The 21,455-nt window shown below is 37.8% G+C and overlaps 2 protein-coding genes across 6 annotated transcripts in view; one reads left to right on the forward strand and one right to left on the reverse strand.

Annotated features, from left to right (window-relative positions):
* Nucleotides 1-3,388: 3,388 nt before the first annotated feature.
* On the reverse strand, nucleotides 3,389-13,181 carry IKBIP (IKBKB interacting protein). Of its 4 annotated transcripts, XM_086750779.1 has the most exons (6): nucleotides 13,009-13,133; nucleotides 12,508-12,719; nucleotides 11,381-11,608; nucleotides 9,612-9,723; nucleotides 8,377-8,682; nucleotides 3,389-4,637 (listed from the first exon to the last, which is right to left on the reverse strand). In XM_086750779.1, exons 3-6 carry the CDS (start codon nucleotides 11,572-11,574, stop codon nucleotides 3,882-3,884), a joined length of 1,368 nt encoding a protein of 455 aa, XP_086606905.1. In that variant the 5' UTR covers nucleotides 11,575-11,608; nucleotides 12,508-12,719; nucleotides 13,009-13,133; the 3' UTR covers nucleotides 3,389-3,881. The 4 variants fall into 4 exon arrangements, with proteins under 4 accessions (XP_086606905.1, XP_086606895.1, XP_086606874.1 ...); XM_086750769.1 differs by lacking the exon at nucleotides 8,377-8,682; XM_086750748.1 differs by lacking the exon at nucleotides 3,389-4,637 and having other exon boundaries at nucleotides 6,374-8,682; nucleotides 13,058-13,181.
* Nucleotides 13,182-13,651: 470 nt separating this feature from the next.
* APAF1 (apoptotic peptidase activating factor 1) overlaps nucleotides 13,652-21,455 on the forward strand; it is a 34,814-nt gene continuing 27,010 nt past the window's right edge. For both annotated transcript variants that reach the window (XM_086750729.1, XM_086750734.1), the window contains exons 1-8: nucleotides 13,652-13,777; nucleotides 15,333-15,474; nucleotides 15,744-15,933; nucleotides 17,205-17,402; nucleotides 18,417-18,600; nucleotides 19,979-20,091; nucleotides 20,628-20,759; nucleotides 21,175-21,413. In XM_086750729.1, coding sequence (XP_086606855.1) covers nucleotides 15,337-15,474; nucleotides 15,744-15,933; nucleotides 17,205-17,402; nucleotides 18,417-18,600; nucleotides 19,979-20,091; nucleotides 20,628-20,759; nucleotides 21,175-21,413 — 1,194 coding nt within the window. In that variant the 5' untranslated portion in view covers nucleotides 13,652-13,777; nucleotides 15,333-15,336. The remainder of the gene's footprint in view (nucleotides 13,778-15,332; nucleotides 15,475-15,743; nucleotides 15,934-17,204; nucleotides 17,403-18,416; nucleotides 18,601-19,978; nucleotides 20,092-20,627; nucleotides 20,760-21,174; nucleotides 21,414-21,455) is intronic.

A 21,455-nucleotide genomic window follows, 5' to 3' on the forward strand; every position in this document is an offset into this window, starting at 1 on the left:
CTGTTCCTCTTTTTCAGAAAGGGAAAATACACTTAGTGTTACTTCTGGTGTTGTGTATCAGAGGAAAACCCAAGAGAATTGCCTTGCAGCTGCTGCTTCATTGACATTCAGCCATGGGTTTGTTCAGGTGCTTGAGATGAAGGCGTTTAACTTACGAAATGCTATTGCTTAAAGGGTCACCCGCCGAAATGTTAAAATAAGCTTCAGTGGGAAAACTGCAGTATTAAAATACATTTAAAAGGTCAGCTTTTGTCATTAATGACCATGCTTTGAGGAATAATGTGTGGTACGTTTTCTGAAAGTTGAGAAGATGGGGCAAAGGAGCCACGGTGCTTTAGATGGACTTGAACTTTCATTGCAAGGGAAGTCCTGTATTGAAAAGGAGCACTCCATTTTGAACCAAATATAATTTAGATAACTCCAGACCAGTCATTAAACCCAAAAGTGCTTTGTAAAACATGGATAATGTATATGCTGCTTGTGTATATTGCTTTATGAAGGAGAAAATATCCTTTCTTGCTATTACTGAAGCCGAGATCAGCTTTTTGGTTTAAAGCATACTGTGTATATAAATTTGGAATAACAACTATGTTCACACCTTCTGTTTGTATCAGGTTGTTCTGCAGATCAAATGTGCTGATACTTGCTGAAATGCTTGTTACATATAATTTTAAAATGGGCTGTAATAACACAAAGAGTTGTAATTCATTTACATTTCTACATAGAAATTATGTAGTTAACAGTGAAAACAATAAACATCCTGCTTTTTTTATAGCAAAGATGAGTACCTTGGATAGCTGAGCTTAATAGCTACATGGCCTTGTTATAGGATACGTTTTTTGTAACTTGAGTGATGGGGAGGAGGATGTTGCTAGCAGAAACTTCTTGGCTGACCTGATGTTCCAGTGTCTAAAAGTAGATTTTAACATGTTGGGATTACTTTGCTCGTAATATTTTTCAGCACTGATCACTTAAGGCTGTTGCTGTTTCAATTTTTTTTTTTTTTAAACTATTTTTTTTTCCTTGTGATTTGCTGGAAGAATATAATTGGCCAGTTTTGCACCTGCATAGTAAGTTAAAAGCAGAGATGTCCTGAGTATGGCTACAGGTTGGGCTGCATGGGATGATATGTTCTAAGTAGCATAGCTGTAATTTTCATTATTACCAGAATCTCTCAATCACTTAACAAAATTGTAGAGAGTATCATTGAATGTTCCTAGAGATTAACTGATAAGGGGTTGTAGTTTTACTGACAGTACTAAACCAAGGAGGCAAGGTTAGTAGTCTGCTTTAAATTTATGAAAAACACCTCACCCTCTGTCTTGTCTTTTCCACTGTAGAAAGAGCTTTGCCTCTGTCCTTACATCACTGTAATTACAAAGCAACTCTAAAACTTTTATTTAATTTTTTAGTACGGTGGATGTGTGTGCGTGAAGATTTGTAATATCTGTACAGGTTATGGGAGAATTACCGATCTTCTGAGGACAATACAGTGGTTGTGTAAACTTTAGATCCAGGGTGGTGTGTTTTTTTTTTTTTTTAAAGTAGACTTTACCTCTGTGACTTTTTCTCACTTGCTTGTAGCAACAAAGTTTCTGAAAGGATCACAATACTTTGGACCTGCACTGCTTGGGAAGAAAGGGTGGGTGATCTGCGTACATGTATAGGTAAAGTGAAATGAATAGTTCCGTAACATTTTTTGCATACTTAACTTCCCCTGCAGACCATGAACAGGAGTATGTTCTGAGATTTGGGGGTTGAAAGTGAATCAACAGTTGCTTATCCTGGCTTACTTTCTGGTTACTCTTCCAAAGACAGAGTGTGCCCTTTTCATCCAGAAAGACTTTGCTCTGTCGAGACTTCTCTGATTAACTGTGCAGCTGGAGCATATTTTCCACTTCACTTGTGTAAATAAAATATGTATGGAGATTTTGCTGAGATAATTAAACTTCACATCCGTCAAAATCTGACACCCTTACGATACATTCAGTTTACCTTAACTCATCTTTTCATAACTTGTCACGATGGTTGCGTGGTTCCTTGTTTTAAATCCAAAGTCTCCGTTTCTTTCTACAGTACAAGGCAGATTTATTCATTGTAGGCAGTCTGTATTTGCGTGAGAAAAGCCTAGCTATTAGTGTATTTTGGACCAAAAATATTGAGTGCCAAGTGCTCTCCTGGATGGGACTAACATGAGCTTGCACAAAAATCGCTCCCCGGGATTGGTGGATTCAGTGACATCCAGGCTTTAATATACAAATGAGATATATTATGTAAATCCTGACTTCTTATGGTGTATGTGTGTGCCTGTATATTTTTCTTCAGGTAAGATACACAACCCATGCTTTAGCATGGCTGATCATTCTGGATGTTCTTTAATTTTTCTGTCCCCTTCAAATGCCATTTGGTTATTTTCAGGGGCTTGCTTAAGAATTGTGTGAAAGGGCAAAGGGACACCGGTTGGTAAATAGTACCTGTGGATGCTTTCTAGGAAAACTTGTATTTTGACAGGTTTATCCTTGTGGTCTGTCACGTGAATTGGAAAGGGGTACAAGAAAATTGGAGGCAAGAATGGACCCATAGCAAAAAGAGGAGAACTTGACGAAACAAAGCATTTAACATTGACTGAGGGCAACAAAGCAAGCAAAGTACGGAAAACCAGCAACATGAAGCAGGTCAAAAGATATTGGATGCTGCATGAGGATGAGAATAGTGAGGGAGGGGAATGGTTCTGTATTTCATACGACCAAGAGTCTAGTAGCTGCAAGATGTTCAGGTATGACCAACTAAACAACTGAGAAGTTAGAAAGGCCTTACTATATGCTTATACTTCTTGATATAATTTCATTTATAGGGATTTTCTTAATTGCTGTATCTCTCCTAATTGTTTTTTACAGTCATTTTTATTCCAGTTTAATGTACTTTCCTGTCTTTCCTCTGCTAAACCCATTTCCGTTATCTTGTTACTTCAATCTACTGCCTACCGCATTTTCAAATGGCTCAGACTTCTTAAAGTCTTGCTCTCCACTACAGAAATACTGTCAGTGGCTCCTATCAGCCTAACCTTTTGGGACCTAAGTAGCTTCTCTTTGCTAATTCTGCCGTTCACTATAGTATTTTACAGGCTAAGAAACAATGAATGAATAATGCTGTTAGGATTCCTGAACAGATGCCATGACACTAGGGGAAAGCCATCAGTAGAGTTAGTAGGTCTTTCAAAGCTTTGTCCCCATGTAGAGTTCAGTGTTTTAAAGACTTAACAGTGCTGCAGTGATGTGATTACAATTATAAAGCCGCACAGAAAATCTTTTTGCAAGGCATCAGCATTATTTATAAGCATTGCTTCCTTCACTGCATTTACCTATTTAAATACTGATTACTTACAAAAAGAGAAAAAGAGTGTGCTACAGTTTACAAAAATCGAAGAGTTAATATATTGAGACAATATTAAATTGCTACTGCATTTTGATTAACCCTTGTTTAACTACCTGGAAACTACCATTTTATTCCTTCCTTTGGAGCCGGAAAGCTGAAGATCTGTCAATTTTGGGCCCTACTTTCTTCATGAAAGCAAACTCTAAAGGTAAGAACAATATTTTAAGCTTTAATACTTTTATTGTACAAAACAAGCAATTTATTAAATATAGCATTTGTCATCCTTCAGAAAGAAACACATACAGACACGGTTTTTTGGTCACATTGCAGCTTGTTGTCCCTTGAAACCACTGTGACATTTTTGTTTTCTTCAAAGACAAGGGACCAATCTCTAGTTAAGTTTCAGTGTGCTTCTAAATGAAGCCTTTACATATTGTCTGCCTTCTGAGATAGAGTTAACGCTCCTTAAATATTACTATTCTTTAGGCAGTGACATTTCAGTGTGATCAATTCATGTCTGAAATCTTGGTTATTTCATCTTTCATATCTTTGATCTCAGTTTGAACTCTTGTTAGATTGGCCAGTTTCTCATTCAGTAAAGCAATTTCCTTCTCCCGTCGTAATACATCCTCCACTAATCTTCCTATTCTCAGTGTTAGGTCATTTATTAATGGCTCCAGGATGGCGAGATCCTTTTTAAGGTTGTACATCTTGGGTTTTAAATCATTTGCAAATGTAACCGTCTTCAGAACTTTTGCTCTGTCACCTTCAAGATTCAAAAGTCTATCTGAATGCTTGTTAAAGTCATTCCGTAACTCAGATAATGCTGTCTTAATTTGCTCAATTTTTCTTGCATTACTGGATGCCAAGCTTTGTAGTTCTGTACTTCGATCGATGCTACTGCTAAGCAGGTCACCTATATTTTTTACTGTCTTCTTTTCACCTTTTTCTACTTTATCTTCTAGTGTTTGCAAAGAATCTGTCAGTGCAGTCATATCTGAGACTAGGCCTGAAATGCGCCTTATGTCAGTTTTTACTGTCACAATCGTCAAAGTTACTTTTTTTGCTACAGAAGCTGCATTCTGTTCAGCACTTGAAACTGCATCAAAAAGGGTTGTTAAATTCTTCTGCAGTTCTTCTTGTTTTTTAATTACGCTGCTAGACCATGTTTTCATTGTATAAATATCTTCCTGCAGATGTTTAATGTAAGAAATTACTTGAAAATCTTCCAGCTGTTCCATTAAGTTCCAAGTCTTTTCACACTAGAGGGATACAAATAAAAATATTTGACAAGATTTCTAGCTTAAAAACTCATATCAAAGTTAAAGCTATACTCTAATGAAATACCATACTAATCTGATATTGAAACTGAGCACAAACCTTGTCTTTAGGAAATAAACTTGTTGCAACACAACCAACAATTTTTTTTTTCTTTCAGTATAAATACCAAATTCAAATGTTACTACTTTTTGTATTTGTCCTGGTTCTGGCCAGGATAGAGTTAATATTTACCTGAGCTGGGTGGAGAACTGAAGCTGGTAGCCCCTATGGCTGGGATAGTTAACTAATTAGCTAACAGCTGGGGTTAATTTACCCAAATTAGCCAAAGGGCTATTCCATCCCATCTGACATCATGCTCAGTATATAAGTGAGGAGGGTGCTGAAGGGAGGCCCTCCTAGTTGGAAGAGACTGGATGTGGAGATCTGTTGTGAGCTATTGTACTGTATTTGCGTTCCATCACTGTTTTGTTTTCTTTTGTCATTACTGTTAAATTTACTTATTGTTCAATCTCAACCCACGTGTTTGGTTTTTTTTTCTTCTGGTTTTCTTTTGTTTGCCAAATCTCCTCCTATTCTCTCGGAGAGTGGGGGGAATGAGAGAGAGACTGCGTAGTCTGGTCCCCGTCGGGGCTGAACTACGACAGTATTGTAACAAAATTTACAGAAAGGTGCTGTATGACTTTCAGCATGACCTCTGAAAACACAAGTCATCAAATGCAACCTTCTTATATACAGAAATTTTTGTATTAAGCCTATAACCTGCGTGATCCAGAAAGACACATGTAGAAAGATATTCAGAAACATTTTAGAAAGATGCCCACTTCAAAATTCTCTTATCCAAAAATCATGCACCATAATTAACTGATGTGTTTTTATTTTGGTAATCATAATATGTATTTTGAACATGGCGTGCACAGAAGAAAAAAGCCAAAGGAATTAGGCATGGTTCCCTTTTGTTTAAATAGCCACCAAAATACTTCACAGGGAAAATATTACGTAAGCAGCCTGCCTCTATAAAAGCTATGTTAATAAGGGAATGCTCAGGCTACTGTTGGATTTTTGGTTGAATTTGCTAGTTCACTTGTTCTGGTTTTTTTTTTTTTTTTTTTTGGATGATTGGTTCTTGGTTTTCAAATCTGAGAAAGGAAAATACCTGAGTGATGCTATTCTGTTCAATCTCTGATAAGTCAGTGTGGAACTTGGAGAGAATAAAAAAACACCAAGCGGGCAAGCTGAAAGACATTCTAAGAGGCTGTAATTAGTGTCAAGTTACTAATCCTTTTCTTGATAGTAGAGGGGAAAATATCACCAAAGAAACAAATGTTTTTAACTTTTTGATAGTGTTGGTCATTCCTCACTAGCACAGAACTGTTTGCTTCAAAACAAAAATACCAAAATATAGGTTTTGTAGAGTTGTGCTGGTTTCCTAGTTACTGCTCCCTAAGGATGAGGATTTCTTATTCAATCTCATATACATTCAGCTTTCAATAGGGTTGGGGTTGATGACAGACATTAAATTGGGGAGCATACCACTGGTAATTTAGCCACTCTTCCCCAAACATACATGAAGTAGAAACACACTTGGGAAAAGTATTTTAAAAACATTTCCATAAAGAATAGTATTTCTTAATGGACTACTGAATGCTAAAGTATTTATTCCATATTCTCTTCTGGAAGAGCAATTTATTCTGAATTAGATGGTGCACCAGGACAGGGCAAGCAACAACAATATATTTTTATTGAATATGACTGTAAACAGATACAGATCTACAGATAACGTAATAAATATATGAAACTGAAAGACTATAACATTGAGAAATGCTGGCTTAATAGTCTCTTGAACGTCCAGCATTATCTGTTCAGTGAAGATTGCAGTAGAGTTGTAGATAAATGAATGTACAAAACCAGAGTTATTTAACTGAAGCCTGATTAAGTCATAAATGTTATGGGTTCGTACTGTCTACTAAGCAATCTCCTTTCCCAAGTTCAGAAATCAGGAATCAGAAACAAACAAACACAAATTTATGCTGGTCCTGAGATCCAAATGTCAATGAACAGCTACCAGGTCTATAAGGTAGTACTATGTCCTGTATAAGCAGATCTATTAGATCCATGGATAAATTAGATATTCTCTGTCCCCAAGTACATAACTCCATGGCTTTCACAAATTGCTTTGTAGCTTTTGGTTCACCAGAGTCTGGGAAACAATGCCAGTGAGGCTGCTAATTATTTTCCATATGAAATGCAAAACAATACCAGGCATGTCATGTAATGCTTAACACAGAACATTCTACAGAAGAAAAGGCTAAAACTTGTTTCTAACAGCACCAAACCCCCCCGCAACTACTGCGGTGACTGATCGCACCAAGCTTGCAACAGGAATATCTGTCAATAAGAACTTCAGTCTATATGTAGTCCAAAGAGTTGAACGGCAGAACAAAATGATGCTAGTGATTTTAGGAAATTTGAAAAGGCTGGAAATTAGGTCTAAGGAGGCTATTTGCATGGTTTCAAAGAAATAAAACCAGCTGCTATGTTATGTAACCCCTTGCTTATAAATACCAGTACCAGACAAGGTTCTCAGTAAGGGGTTCTTTACTAGTGTTTTCTGTAATACTATTGTACCTAAGCTTCAGCTGTTAAACATGTACTTCATGTTTTCTGCACATAATAAAATATGTAGATCCCAGTAACAGCTCTGACATTGAGAAATCTGTACCATGGCACAAAACCATTATGGTATGTAATACATTAAAAGCAACGTACAATGTATATCTGCCTAGAGATATGAACATAATTGTTCATTGTGTTACAAGCCCATGGAATATGATACAAAAAGTAAAAATATAGAAAACAAAGTAGCGAAAACTAAATATACATTTTAATCTGACATCTCCGGTTCTGACTTTTTTTTCTTAAATCTAAATACTTTGCTTCAAACTCCATTTTAATAAAAATGATCTTTTAATAAATAAGCTGAAAATAATCTTTAAGTTATTTAAGAAAATACTTCTTGCCTCCTCCAACACAGTATTTCTTGCTCTCTAACCTCCTTATTATAAGTTTGCCTTTCAATCTGATCCAATGTCTATTTAAATTAATAATAATATTTCAGCTACCCTTAACATACGTTGAAGTCACATTATTTATAATCAATTAAAGTGCTGTTTCCTCAATGAAAACCTAAGTCCAAGTTCACTTATCCCCATTCTGGTCATTTTCTAAGTTATAGCTTTCTAAAGTTATTTCTTTTGCTGTTGAAGATACTTTTATCTCATGCACTACTTCTTCTAAAACAAGTATGTTGTTTTGCACTTTCAATATGCTGTCGTTGTACTGCATGCCTTCAAGAACCTTTTGCATTGCCGCTGTATCAGAAACAGTTTTTAGTATATCATTTTCCACAGTATATAGCTGTGTTGTCAAGTTCTCTATCTTTCTCTCCATACTTAGCAATTCACTTGATAATCTAAGAATAGAGTGAATAGCATGTTCAATTGCTGGCAAATGGGTCTTGCACTCCTTAATTTTAGGTTCATAGTTCGCAAGTTTCTGATTCAGGTCTGTGTCCTTGGCTACCAGACTATTCTGTTCTTCTTCTAGCTTTTCAACTGCCTTTGCATGCAAGTCCAACTTTTGTTCAACTCTAGAGAATTCATCATCTTCTTGCCTTTTTAGTGTTTTAATATTTCTGGCTGTACTGTCTTCCAAATCTCTTACTCTTTCTGAAAGTGATTTAATTCTTTGGTCAACGTCATTAATTTGGGAAGTAACTTCTGTATGTATGAACTTTGCTTCAGATTTTAAACCACTAGTGTTTGTGTTCATTTCATCCAAGCTTCGTCTCCAGGAATTTGTAACATTTTGGAACTTCTCATTAATGGTCTGCATCTTTATAGAGAGAATCTGTTCATTGTTCTGAATGTCATTTATGATGTTACGAAGAGAAGATATTTCCTGCTCAAACTCAGGCATCACAGAGATGGATGAGGCAGCTTCTTGTAGGATACTTTCAGAAGACTCAAGCTGCATTTATAACACAAAACAATGTCCATGTCTACTTAACAGAAGTAAGAACACAAAACCATTCGCATTTATTTAACAGAGAATAAAGTCCCTTAGAAACCACTTCACTTGTTATAAAGTTCCTATATGATTTGTTTTTATATTTAACCTTTAAAATATTGTTGATTAACCTAGCATGAAAAAGTCACAGAAAAGGGTATGTTGTTAAATTTCTATAAAATACATGCCATTTTCTTTGTTGTCAATCTCCTATTTTCCATGGTGGTTTGGGGCTTTTTTTTTTGTAACAGTGTATCACAATACCTAAATCCCATGCAACATTTTGCAATCTGAAGTGCAGTATATAAATATCCAAATTATGTCATGTATAAATGACATGATTATGAGATCAGTACTAAAACAACACCACTGGCAAAAGCCATGCTGTACTCTCATCATTATCTGCAAGATAGAGGGGATAATTCAGCAACCAGCTCAAGCTTTCTACTTGATAACGTCACACATAGATAAGAAAATAAAACAGCAATGAAAAAAATATTACTATTACTTCATTATGTCTTTCCTATTATTATAACAGGTCTACTACATAAAAGTTCCTGTACATTTTCTTCAAAGAAATGTATATTAGAATTAAACACAGAACAGTACTGGGAGAATGAAGCATCTGCATCAATGTAAGTTTTGAAAAATACTTTAAAGTCTAAAAAATAATACTGAGATACAATCACTGTATTCACATACTTGAACAATGGCATGAACTGACACGTTTATTCACATGAAATATTCTCCAAAGACCTATTCACAGGCAAGTAGAACATATTATGAAAATTTATTTTAAAACAGTCAAGTTAAATTTAACTAAATGACAACAAAGGAAAACAACGGCAAATGTTCACCAGAGATTATCCAATTAAGATGTTAATGATTACCTTTTCAGAAATTATGTTAACTTTATTTTCCACATCCAGGAATTTTTCTTGCTGTAAGAAGTTGTACTTTTTTTCCATATCAGCAAATTGACCCGACTGCTGAAACAGGAACCTGCAAATTGCAAATAAATAAATAGTAAACTTAACTACATAATTAGCCTATATGAAGTGTTCCAGGACCTGATTCACAGCAATCTGTTACTGCAGGCGTTAGTGCTCACATAATTTGTTAGATTAATACATGAGAGGAAAAAAAAAAAAAAAAAGTTTAATGAAGTTGATCTGTCTTCATATGGGAATTGCCTTCCCATAGAGATGGAAAAATAAGGAAACATCCATAGATGTGCTTCACTTTTACACAGTATGCCATTCAAACAGGAAAAAGGTCCGGTAAGACTACTGACGTAGGGAGGCCATTACATGCTCATAATGCACTGCTTCACAGGTAAGGCAGTACATTTTACTGATAAAATATTATTTAACTGGTGGAAATAAACCACAAAAATTCATTTGGACTTTCTTGCAAAGCATCCAAAAAATCATGCATAGAAGCCTTTGGATTTAGAAAGGCTTGTTAATGTTGTTTAATTGTAACTATGCAAGAACATATAGCGGATTGTGGTAAAGTTTGTATAGCTACTGTTATGATTATGACAGCTTTGAAGAGAGAGTAGAGATCTCAATCTTGTACTTTACATACGTACAAGATTCATTTAGTGTGAACGTGGGAGCTTTCTGAACTGTAAGCACTTTGTCCAGTTAAAATGGAAACGGAAAACCAACCAAAAAAACCCTGAATTTTGCTGGATGTTTACTAATCCCAAAACATTGTTTACTGTAGACTATGCAGGGGTCCTCTCAGTAGTAAGAACAATTTTACCTAGAACAATAGAGTTTATTTTAAATACTTGTACGTTGATAAATTGCTATTTATTAGTATACTGCATAGCAATTAGAAGTTTCAAAAGATCTACAATAGTCTATACAGCTTAAATGAGGCAATAAAAGCTGAAATGCTAGCTGTAGGTAGATAAATGCAAAACAGACATAAACAGATACACTTAAAACATTAAGCAGAAGCATCACTAATAATTTTATTCTACTATGCTGTTCTCTTTCTCAAAGATTTAGACAGTGAAATCTAGGTGATATTAAAATAAGAAGTTTTACCTACATTTTCAGATTGACACCTAGAGTGTAATAATCTGGACTAGTTTCTTGCACTAGATTTCTTAGAATTTCATCATATGATTTCTGCAAGAAGCTCAGTTTCTGATGGAACTAAGGTACTGATGCCGCTAAGATATTCTAAAACAACTTTTACAAAGATATTTGACCTTTACTAGAAGACTCCATCTGATGAACAATTTAGCACACTGCTGAGCAAATTATTTACAGAAAACTCCACTTCTACTGTTAATTTATTTATCACCTGCCAAATGAGCCTTATGGTACTTATTGTCAGATTAAGTTGCTCTTCACAGTTAGATACAGTCTCCAAAGCAGGTATTTACAATTCATGAGCAAGGCATCTTTTAAACTTTCAAGAGAACAGAACAGATCGAGCTTCTGTAATCCCTCACTGTATACCAATGTTTGCACACCTGTGAATACTGCTATTCTTTTTTTGACCGTTCTAGCTTTAACAAGTTTATATAGCCACTTAACCCAAACATTACAATCAAATGTAACTAGTCACATTACCCATGCCTGAATACAGGATAGAATACAAAAGAAAATATTAAAATCCGCTTTAGAGGGTTACATACCAGGTCAGCACTAGGCAAACGGCGAGTGAAATGATGCTCAAGCTTGTCCGTGAGTCCATCCAAGAGGAACTGCGATTATTGCTGGTCCTGGGACTCGCCACCTTCCCACAATTATTTTGCTTCTCAACCTTTTGTGAACCTTCATTGGTCTTGGATGAAGAAATACCTTTTTTCCTCTGCTTAACTTCAGACATTTTGTGTTTTCAAAAGCAGAAACAAAACAGAGAGCTGGGGGGGGCAAAAAAAAAAACAAACCCACCCAAATACCCAAAAAGTATTAGTTACTTCTAAGTGTTCCCAAATACAACCTTTCGCCCTTTAGTTACATAAATAAACTCCCTAAAATGTTTCCTTCAGTGTTTACTATGTTTTCTAGTTATACAAACTTTTGTAAAGTGTCACAACACTTAGGTAAGACTTTGAGAAAATGTTTTGTTTTAATACTATAAAACACTGCTTTCATATTTTCTCAAACTGAACTGACTTTTCAAACTTTAGCTATTTCCACCTTTCCAGAAGTATTTCATCTGTTTGACAATAAGCCATTTTGAAGATACATTTAAAATCACACGGGCTGAAAGCATATTTCTTTTTATAGTTGATTACTGTCACAATTTCATCAGCAATTTTACTATCCTGTTTTACTGGTAGATTTAAAAAAAATATTACCTACTCTGCATTAAAGAGGAAAATTAATTTTCTGATTTTTAAAAATGGGATTGCAAATCAAGACTTAATTTAGAAATGGTTCTGTTGTAATGATTTCATATCATCTGTAAAGCCACAGACATCAGTTAATTGAAAGCACAGAAGATCAATGAAATAATGCATCTAGATAAAAGAAAAGCTATAATGTCCTCTTTACTAAAATTAAGGTCCGAATAGATTCAGGCAACATGAATCTCCAGTTTTGAAGAGTACAAAACCTCTGATTCTAATGAAGCGGAAGTAGAGAGTGGAATTTTGAAGCCTAAAATTTTCCACCATACTACTCAAAAGACTCGATTCTTGGATTCAGTTCTGCACAGTTTGAGACAAAAACGTTGCGCTTCTTTCTGGATCATTTTGCAGTATTGTGGCTTAATCACAGGTCAAAATATAAATATTTTAGTATTAGAGACACTTACATAGTCGCATAGGCGTGTAAAAGGCACTGTTTAAAATCTCAATCGGTCACAGGAGCACACAGCTAGTATGCACAGAAGGAAGCATGCTCCAAGTATGTAAGGAAAAAAAACCCCAGCTCTTGCTCTCCAAAAAAAGTGTCAAAAACGCTGCTTTGTAACTCTCAAAACACATTTGTGATTGACAGCACGTATTACGAAGTTAAAAAACAGCTCTGCATGGCAGGTAGGGAAATAGTTTAATACACGAACCACAGCTCGGCTTTAGCCAGAACTTCAGAGCGCAGCCCCGCTCTCCCCCAGATCTCCCCAGACCCTCTCTCCCCCGCTCTCCTCCCCCCCCCCCAGACCCTCCCGAGCCCCCCAGCCACCGCCCCGCCTGCCCCAGCACTGGGGCACGGAAAGCCACCGACCGCCCCCTCCCCTACAGAGCGCTGCCACGTTCTCTCCGCCCCGGGGAGCCCCCCGCCCGCCCTCGGCGCAGGCCGCCGGGACCCCACCGACCCTCAGCGCCTTGGGCCGCCTTTCCCCCTCCCTCGGCAGCCGGGCACACCGCTGCCGCGCTCCTCCGCCGGACCCTCAGCGCTTCCTCCGGCCTTGGTGGGGAAGCGAGGCGGGCCGGGCCGGGCCGGGCCGTTACCACGCTTGCACGCCCCGCAGCCCCACCGCCCCACCTCCGGCCCGGGCCAGCGCCGCGCCACGTCAGGCGCGCTCCCGCGGCCGCCGCTCACACCGAAACGGCCGAGCCTCCGCGGTTCTGCGCCGGCGCGGGAGCGCCGGGCTTTGTTCCGCGGGGGGCCGGGCTGCTGCGGGCCGCCGGGCAGGGTAGTGGGCCGGCCCAGCCCTTCTCCCACCCGCGGGCCCGGAAGGAGGAAGTGCTTGAGGCGCGCCGCTTCCCGGGTGCGGAGCGGGCAGTGACGGCTCCTCGGGGCGAGGCGAGAACTTGTTGCCGGGCGGCTCCTGAGGGCCCGGCGCTGCCCGCCCGGTGAGCGGCGAGGGCGGAGAGGGAGGCAGGGCCGGGCGAGGAAGGGCTGTGCCCGAGCGGTTTCTCCGCGACGTCCCCGAGGCTGACTCCTGCCCGCGGCTCCGGACCCCCCGGCAGCAGAGGCGGTTTGCACCCCCCGCCTCGGGAGAGGGGCGTTGCGGGGGTGGCCGGGCAGAGCCTCCCGGGCCGGCGGGGTGCGGGGCGGCGGCGGGTCGGAGCGCTCCGCTTTCTGTTTCATTCTCCCCGCGGCGGGTAACGGCGCTCGGGCGAGGCGCGTCCGGGTGTGAGGTAGCGCTTTGTTGTGTCTGCTCCTGGGGTTTGTATCTGTTTCGCGTGTGGATTGAGGGTGTTATTTTTTTTAAGAAACTTGGACGTTTTTCGACTGGGGAGCTTTCACCTCCCCTTCCCTAAGCGGTGCGGCGGGGTGAGAGTGGGGTGGAAGCCTCCTTAACCACGTCGTTTTCAGTGAAAAGAAGGAATTCTGTCGGTGCGGCGGCCGAGGCGCTCCGTGCTTACCCGGAGGGGCTGGCCTGGGCCTGCCCGGCCCCCCGAGCCGGGAGGGAAGGAGAAGGCGAAGGCTCCCCGGGCAGCTGCCGGGGTGCTCTGTGGAGGAGCCTGCGGTTGCCTGCGAAACTTCTGGTGGTTGTTCAGCAGCGTGACCAGAGAGATCAGCCTGGTCTGGTTGGAGATGTCCCTGCTCCTTACAGGGGGTTTGCACTCGATGGCCTTTAAAGGTCCCTTCCAACCCAAACTGTTCTGTGGTTCAACGATTTTGGTCATTTGGGATTCTCAGGGGCAGCTTCCCTCGTGTGTCAAGATCCGACTGTACTTGTATGGACTCCAGGATTTGGAGACAACATCGAGTTCATGGGATTTGGTACACAGCAAGTTTGTTTTCTGTTGTAGTTCTGCCCAGTGCTGTCAACCACAGACCAGTCCTCTTTCGCATCCTGTTGTCCCAATCACATGATCCAAGGAATTAAAAAATGTGATGGATGTAGTAAGCAGAGAGAAGACCTTTTCATAGAGACATTTAGCAAGTTCCTAGTATATGAGAAGCTTGCGCAGACTGTAGTTCTTTAGTTCTGCAAGTGTTCATAAACATAAATTCATAGAAATGTGGACAATAACTTTTTTCCTTTTTTATCGGCATTAGTAGTACATATCTGCTTTTAAAATGAAAACTTCCACTTACATAGTCAGCACAAAAGTTTTACTGTGAGTCTGCTTCATTGTTAAAGATTGAAATTCTTTTTAATACCTGCTTTATGTGCCTCTAAGTGGAGCAATCAGAGAAATACTGTAGTTAGATTAATTATAATAATGCTCAGCTGGATGTTTTTATTAAACATAATAGCATATGGCATCTAAATAATATTTCAAGAACACTATCCATATTCACAGTAGCTCGTTACATATTACAACTTACAACTTAACTATTAATATGCCAGTTTTTTACTCTGTTGAAAAGGAATGATGTTAGAGTTCCCCAGTGTTTTCTTTATGCTGCTGTACTGTCTAGCTGAGCTAGACTAGTGAGTCATAAACAGTATAATTAAATTCATGTATGTAGTATGGAAGTCTCTTTATCAAAACAGAAAGTGAAAAAAACAACTAATTTTTTTTCACTTTCTGAAGTTTGTAGTATGACCTTGCCTGAAGATTCACTGTATTTTCCACTAATGCATCTGCTCTGCTACTTTTTCTGACTTAAAACCAAAGTTCGTAAGGTGTTTTAAAACTTTTTTCTTTGTACTTGTAAGTTATGTTCTGGTTCTGGCTTGACTTTCTCTTTTTTATTTTTTTTTTTCCTCCTTCATTTTTCCTCTTTTTCACAATGAAGAAATATGGATGTCAAGAGTAGAAATTATTTACTTAGGAATCGCCAAGCATTGGAAAAAGACATCAAGACCTCTTATATTATGGATCGTATGATTTCTGACGAAGTACTAACATTAGAGGAGGAGGAGAGAGTGAAACAACAGGTAGAATGGTCTCTCACTGTTATTTATCTTCCTAGTCTACTCACATGTTTTATCATTCTTTTTAAAAATAGTAATTTCTGTCCATCTCATTCCTGGATTCAGCAAATTCTTAAGTATGTGCCTGGCATGCAGTTTTTATTGACTTCATAAGGGCTTGGTCAAGTTCAAGACTATTTCTGTAACTACAGACAGTCTATAATTGACAGAGTGATAGATGATTTCTAAGGTCTCTTAGTTTCATTTAACATCTCTTTTAATGCTTTTTCTAGATGACACAGAAGGAGCGAGCAGCTATGCTAATAAACATTATTCTTACAAAAGATAATAATTCATATAGATCCTTTTATAATGCACTGCTTCATGAAGGGTACAGAGATCTTGCTGCGCTTCTTCAGGATGGTATCCCTGCAGTCTCCTCTGGTAATGGAAAAAGCTCGATGGATGGAATGACTTCATACGGTCAGTATAGCTAAAGCAATCCCTGTGCTCGAAAGTAAAGACAACTTGTATTTTTTTATTCCTTTCTAAATGACTGTTCGTATTACTGGTTCTGGTGAAAAAGGAGTGTATGGTGCATTCACTTGTTTTGGTGGTGTGGTAGTCAGTATTTCTGTATTTCATGTGTTTAATATGACAGGAGACTTAAAACAGTTGTGACTCTTGTAGGTCGTCTTGGAAATGTTCATATATAGTAGTATTTATTTTAAAAGACAGGAAACCTGAAGTTCTCACAGTTTTCTCTAAATTGTAGAATTTTTATTCTATATGAAGGAAAGACTATTAATCGTATATATTAAAGAAGCTGAATCTAACATAAAAGAAGTTGTAGCCTTCAAAATTCCAACATTTTTCCTGAAGAGTGATCTGTAATCTCTCAGTCTGCATTCCACTAGTTGATCTAGTTGGTTGCTTAATTCTCTCCACCACATCTTTTAGTTACCTTACGTAAGTTCGTAACTTTTACCTACATTGTCATCAGTATCATCTTTGATTGACATGAAATATATAGGTAGTTTCTAGTGGTAAGAACCTTCCACCTGCATATGACTAAATGCTGAATTTACTGCCACTCTGCGTTTTATGAAGAGTGAAATCATAGACACGTGGAATTTTGATTACCTAGATAAGACTTCCCAAAGCTTATCAGTATAATATGGCAGTGCATACGGCCACTTTCTGGCCAGCAGCGGACGGATGAAGTGGACATTTCCTTTCCTGCGAGGCTTTACCTGATCTATTGCAAGTTGTGCTATCTCAGCTTAAATCAAAGGGAGTATTGCTTGGACCACAGTGCTGTGCTGTGAACTGCGAAGTAAAAGCCTTACACAGCATGCTGCTTTGCTGCTGCATCCGTGGGCTGGTAACTTCTGGCTGAGAAAGTGACTTGACAGTTGGATGTAGTAATATGTTTGCCACAGTTTCTACTGGAGCTGTTTATTGTCTTTTAACTTACAGGGATTGATGTAACTAGCTTGCTGAAACTGTAGTTATTAATTTGGACGCTATTTTAGGTGGTAAAGCTAGTGACCTGTTAAATAATTTATTTCCAAAAAGCAAGGTTTTTTCAGTATTCGGTGTTGTGAGTCTGGTAGTTTTTAGAGCATTTGTATCGGACTCCAGTATGAGGGGGAAGCTCACTAGTTATTTGGAGTGGGGAGATGTTTGGTTTGAAGAGACATTGCATTTCAAAATTACTTTTTATTTTCATGTTTTTTGTTTTTAACTTTTAGTTAAGATGATTCTCTGCGAAGGAGGTGTACCACAGAGACCGGTTGTGTTTGTCACTCGGCCAAAACTGGTAGATGCTATTAAACAGAAACTGTGCTGCTTGGGAAGTGATCCAGGCTGGGTCACAGTTTATGGAATGGCAGGTTGTGGGAAGACTGTTTTAACAGCAGAAGCTTTAAGGGATCATCAGCTTTTGGAAGGTACTTTTAGAAAAACGTCTATATTTTAATAAAAATTACTACAGATGTATGCATGTATGCTGAAGTATCTTATGTCATCTTGAAAGTAGTTCAGGATTTAGGTTTCTAAGTGCCTTAGGTGCTTCTGAAATATTTGCTTGCAACTTACATCTTTTGTAACCATTTAGTGCTCTGGGATCACTAAATATTTTACTAATTTATGGTAAAAGATTCTGAATAGATTTTCACGTTGGAATCTGCTTTGTTTTATGAGAGTAGATACATCCTTAATAAACTTGAAATTGTTATTTCTATTAGTGCAAAATAATAATATTTCATTTATATTCCTTTTGGGCATTTCTTGTTAAGTCCTCAGACTCTTCCCTTGCTTTGTATGTTTAAAAAATCTAGCTCTAACTTTTGCATGTATTTTAATAAGGGCAGGCATTTGTGGAGTGGTTACATTAGTATCACTTTAGCTTAAAACAGGTCATAAATTAAACCATTTAATGATTTTTTTTTTTTTTCTTTCTTTTTTTTTTCTCCCTGCATAGGACACTTGGAGGTGAAAGTGGGACTCAGGCAGTAGAAAACATGATGTAGGGATAGAAACTACAGCATTCTCTGCTGCAGCTGGCTCTTGTAGATGCCGCCTTGTTCATTGTTTTGGGTTAATTTTCACATCCCAAACTCTGAACTCCTGCAGTAGTACAGGGTGAAAAAAGTAAATGCCAAGTCAGACTAGCAGGAAGATGGACGCAGAAGGGGTTGTCAAGGCACAGGCAGGAAGGCATGTAGAGGGGCGGGATGACGGCATCAGTGGCAGTGTGAATTCTCTGGGGAAGCTTACCCTATGGAGCCTGTTCCTTTAAAAATAAAAAATAGTGATAATGGTAGAGTTGCAAGGTTGGCTTGCAGTAGACTTTATAGTTTTATATTTTAATTGAAATGGAGTTATTAATTGCTATTGTAAGCTGCTATTAAATACTTCTGATTTTGAATGTATAGCGTAATTAATACTGCTTTTCTTGCTAGATTATTTTCCAGGAGGAGTTCATTGGATCTCTGTTGGAAAACAGGACAAAGCAGGGCTCCTAATAAAACTTCAGAATCTCTGTAGTAGATTAGAACATGACTCTACTCTTTCACAAAGGCCACCACTTAACATTGAGGAGGCTAAAGATCGTCTTCGTTTGCTGATGCTACGCAAATATCCCAGGTGATGTCAGTAGAATGAAACACTATTTTTTTAACTGATAAAGCATCGCAGAGTAACTTTGGCCTAACCATCTAAGGTGTCTGTGTTGTTTTTTGTTTTTTTTTTTTTTTAAACTAACTTCCTAACTCTTCCATTTTTTGCTTCCCCTTCTTCTATTTTACTGTAGATAATTACGAAGCATTGCTAAATAATTTTAGTGTTATATTTATTTTATATTTTTAATAATCCTAATTAGGATTTAAGGTTTTTCTGGTGTGGTTGGGGATGAAAGTCACTGGTACCAAAGAGCTGTAAGGACTTTGAAGATCTCAGCTTAATTAAAAACATAAAATCAGTCTGTAGTTCATGCTGCCCAGCATATTTTCAAGTGTTAAAGTATCACAAAATTAGTAATTTATAGCTATGATATTATTCATGTAAACTCTGATTTATCAAAAGAATGTTAATAGAGGAATAATAAAAATAAGATATGAGTATCCAAGACACATATGCAGCTTTGAAAATGCAGTATAATGTGTATACACTTGTTTATGAAGGATAAAATCCTTATTTATAAGCACTGGTGACATAACCATCACTAGCTGAACTGAAATGCGGAAGTCTTGGCATGCCTCAGTGGGAACTGGACTATTTAACCAATGACTAGTGTAGCTCCATCCCTTTAAAAAAAAAAAAGTCAGCAAATGTAAACAATTTGCAGCATTGGGTCACAGTAACTTCCTTTCCTCCACAAAACACACAGAAGGCAAATAACTGATATTTCTATTCAAAAATCTACTTGTCAGCCTATCTTTTTGACTTCTTGCTCCCTTGGAACCACCCTTTTTTAAAACAATTTTCAGTAACTTCTTTATCAGATATAGACAGGTGTAGGGAAGTCTACTGTACATTATTCTGGTGAAATTCCAGGTAGTAACCTACAAACGTGACTAGCCATAGAATTTGAATGTGTAGTCACTATGAAATGTTGTTTATGTAAAAAGAACCTCAGCATCAAAGACAATTCCTTTGCAAGAGGACTGTTCTCATACAGCATTCTGAAGAGACAAGATCAAAACTGAAAACTCTGGAGTCAAAAGAACACTGAAATGGTTTATCCCACAAAGCTTATCACTAGCTTGTGTCAAGCAGAGTTATTATCTAGTCCTGTACGACTTTTTTTGTTCATTTCTGATATCTGAGAACTTGAAAAACAGTAAATATCAATAAGTTGAAACTTTTTTTTTTTTTAGATACTTACATTCGGCTTTCTTGCACAGTGTTTAATGCCCTCTTAATGCAGTGATATGCTGAAAATGTTATTTCATTATTAAAATGCAATACTGTATTTTAGCACCAATAGTTGATCTGAAATCTGCAATATTTCTTCTTGCACTAGATCTCTTTTGATCCTGGATGACATTTGGGATTCCTGGGTATTAAAAGCATTTGATAATCAATGTCAGATTCTTATCACCAGCAGGGATAGGAGCGTAACAGATGCTGTGGCTGGTAAGGAACAGTTTTCCTCTCCTACACCATAGATTGTATGTGTATATGTATGTAAATTGTTCTTGTGAACTTTTAAAAGAATTCAGTAGAATCTGTGTCTATTAACTTGTGCACAAGTGGCAAAGTTTTAGAATTCTAGTCTGTAAGACTTTATGCTCTTTGTGAAATAAATGTTATACATTATCCTGAAAGTTATATGTCTACATTGAAGAGTGCAATGATTCTCAGCAGGATAAATTAACCTCTGTGTCACCACTCTGTTAGACTGATTATCTCTATGCTATTCAGCAGTCACTGCTACGACATACCCATAATACGTTTATAATTATTAGATTATAATCTAACTTTTTTGTCTCTCTAATGCAAACTTGATTTGGATAAGTAGAATTTGTACTCTTCTTAGTACTAAGCATATAAAATATTATGGAAAAAATTATAAGCCGGGTCCTTTGCTCCAGATTTTACTTGGAAAATACTCTCAATTTCCATAGGATTTTTTACATTCTTTTATTTTTTTTCCATGTTTCTGTGTCTAGGCAATAAGTATGAGGTTCATGTGGAAAGTGGACTAGCACATGAGAAAGGATTGGAGATTTTATCACTATTTGTGAATATGAAAATATCAGAACTGCCAGAACAAGCTAACTGTCTTGTAAGGGAATGCAAAGGTATACTTGCCACTGTTTAACATACTGTTTACCACTGAATGTATTTTTTTTTATTCTAGGTTTTGTCTTGCACATAGAGGAGGGAATGTTCTTTAATACTGTATGCCTTAAATAAAACACAGGTGTTTGTTACATGCTTTTTGTTTTTTGTTTTTTTTTTTTTCAACTAAGTAGAAGTGTCTCCTGTTGATTTTTCAGTAGTTTTCTTCAGCGTGTCTTCCCCTTGCCCACTATTACACTTAAATTTTGTAAGTTTGCAGATGTCTACATGGATGACACATCTTTTGTCTGTTCTCCACACCTCAAGAATTTAGTCAATGAATTGGGAAAATTACCTATTTATTCAACCACTTGACTAAACTATTGTTTTGTGTTTGTTGAAGACCTCTAAGATTAACTTAATCTTTTCCTTCAGGTTCTCCTCTTGTGATATCCTTGATAGGTGCATTGTTACGAGACTTCCCTAATCGTTGGGAATACTATCTCAAACAGCTGCAGAATAAGCAGTTTAAAAGAATACGAAAATCTTCCTCTTATGATTATGAAGCCCTTGATGAAGCAATGTCCATAAGTGTTGAGCAACTGAATGACAATTATAGGGACTACTATAAAGATCTCTCTATCCTTCCAAAAGATGTTAGAGTACCTACTAAGGTAATAACAGCAATACAGAAGTCTCAGCACTTTTAGTGAGAT

The sequence above is a fragment of the Chlamydotis macqueenii genome, chromosome 1 (genome assembly GCF_036417535.1).
Source record: "Chlamydotis macqueenii isolate bChlMac1 chromosome 1, bChlMac1.mat, whole genome shotgun sequence".
NCBI lineage: Eukaryota > Metazoa > Chordata > Aves > Otidiformes > Otididae > Chlamydotis > Chlamydotis macqueenii.

Bases quoted from the DNA above. Each gene is read 5' to 3' on its own strand.
- IKBIP (XM_086750779.1), bottom strand. From the start codon at position 11,574: ATGTCTGAAGTTAAGCAGAGGAAAAAAGGTATTTCTTCATCCAAGACC. The intron at 8,683-9,611 runs GTAATCATTAAC...TTATAAATGCAG, and splicing joins TTAACATAATTTCTGAAAAG to CTTGAGTCTTCTGAAAGTAT. The intron at 4,638-8,376 runs GTAAGAGATTTG...GTATCCCTCTAG, and splicing joins TTAAATCACTTTCAGAAAGA to TGTGAAAAGACTTGGAACTT.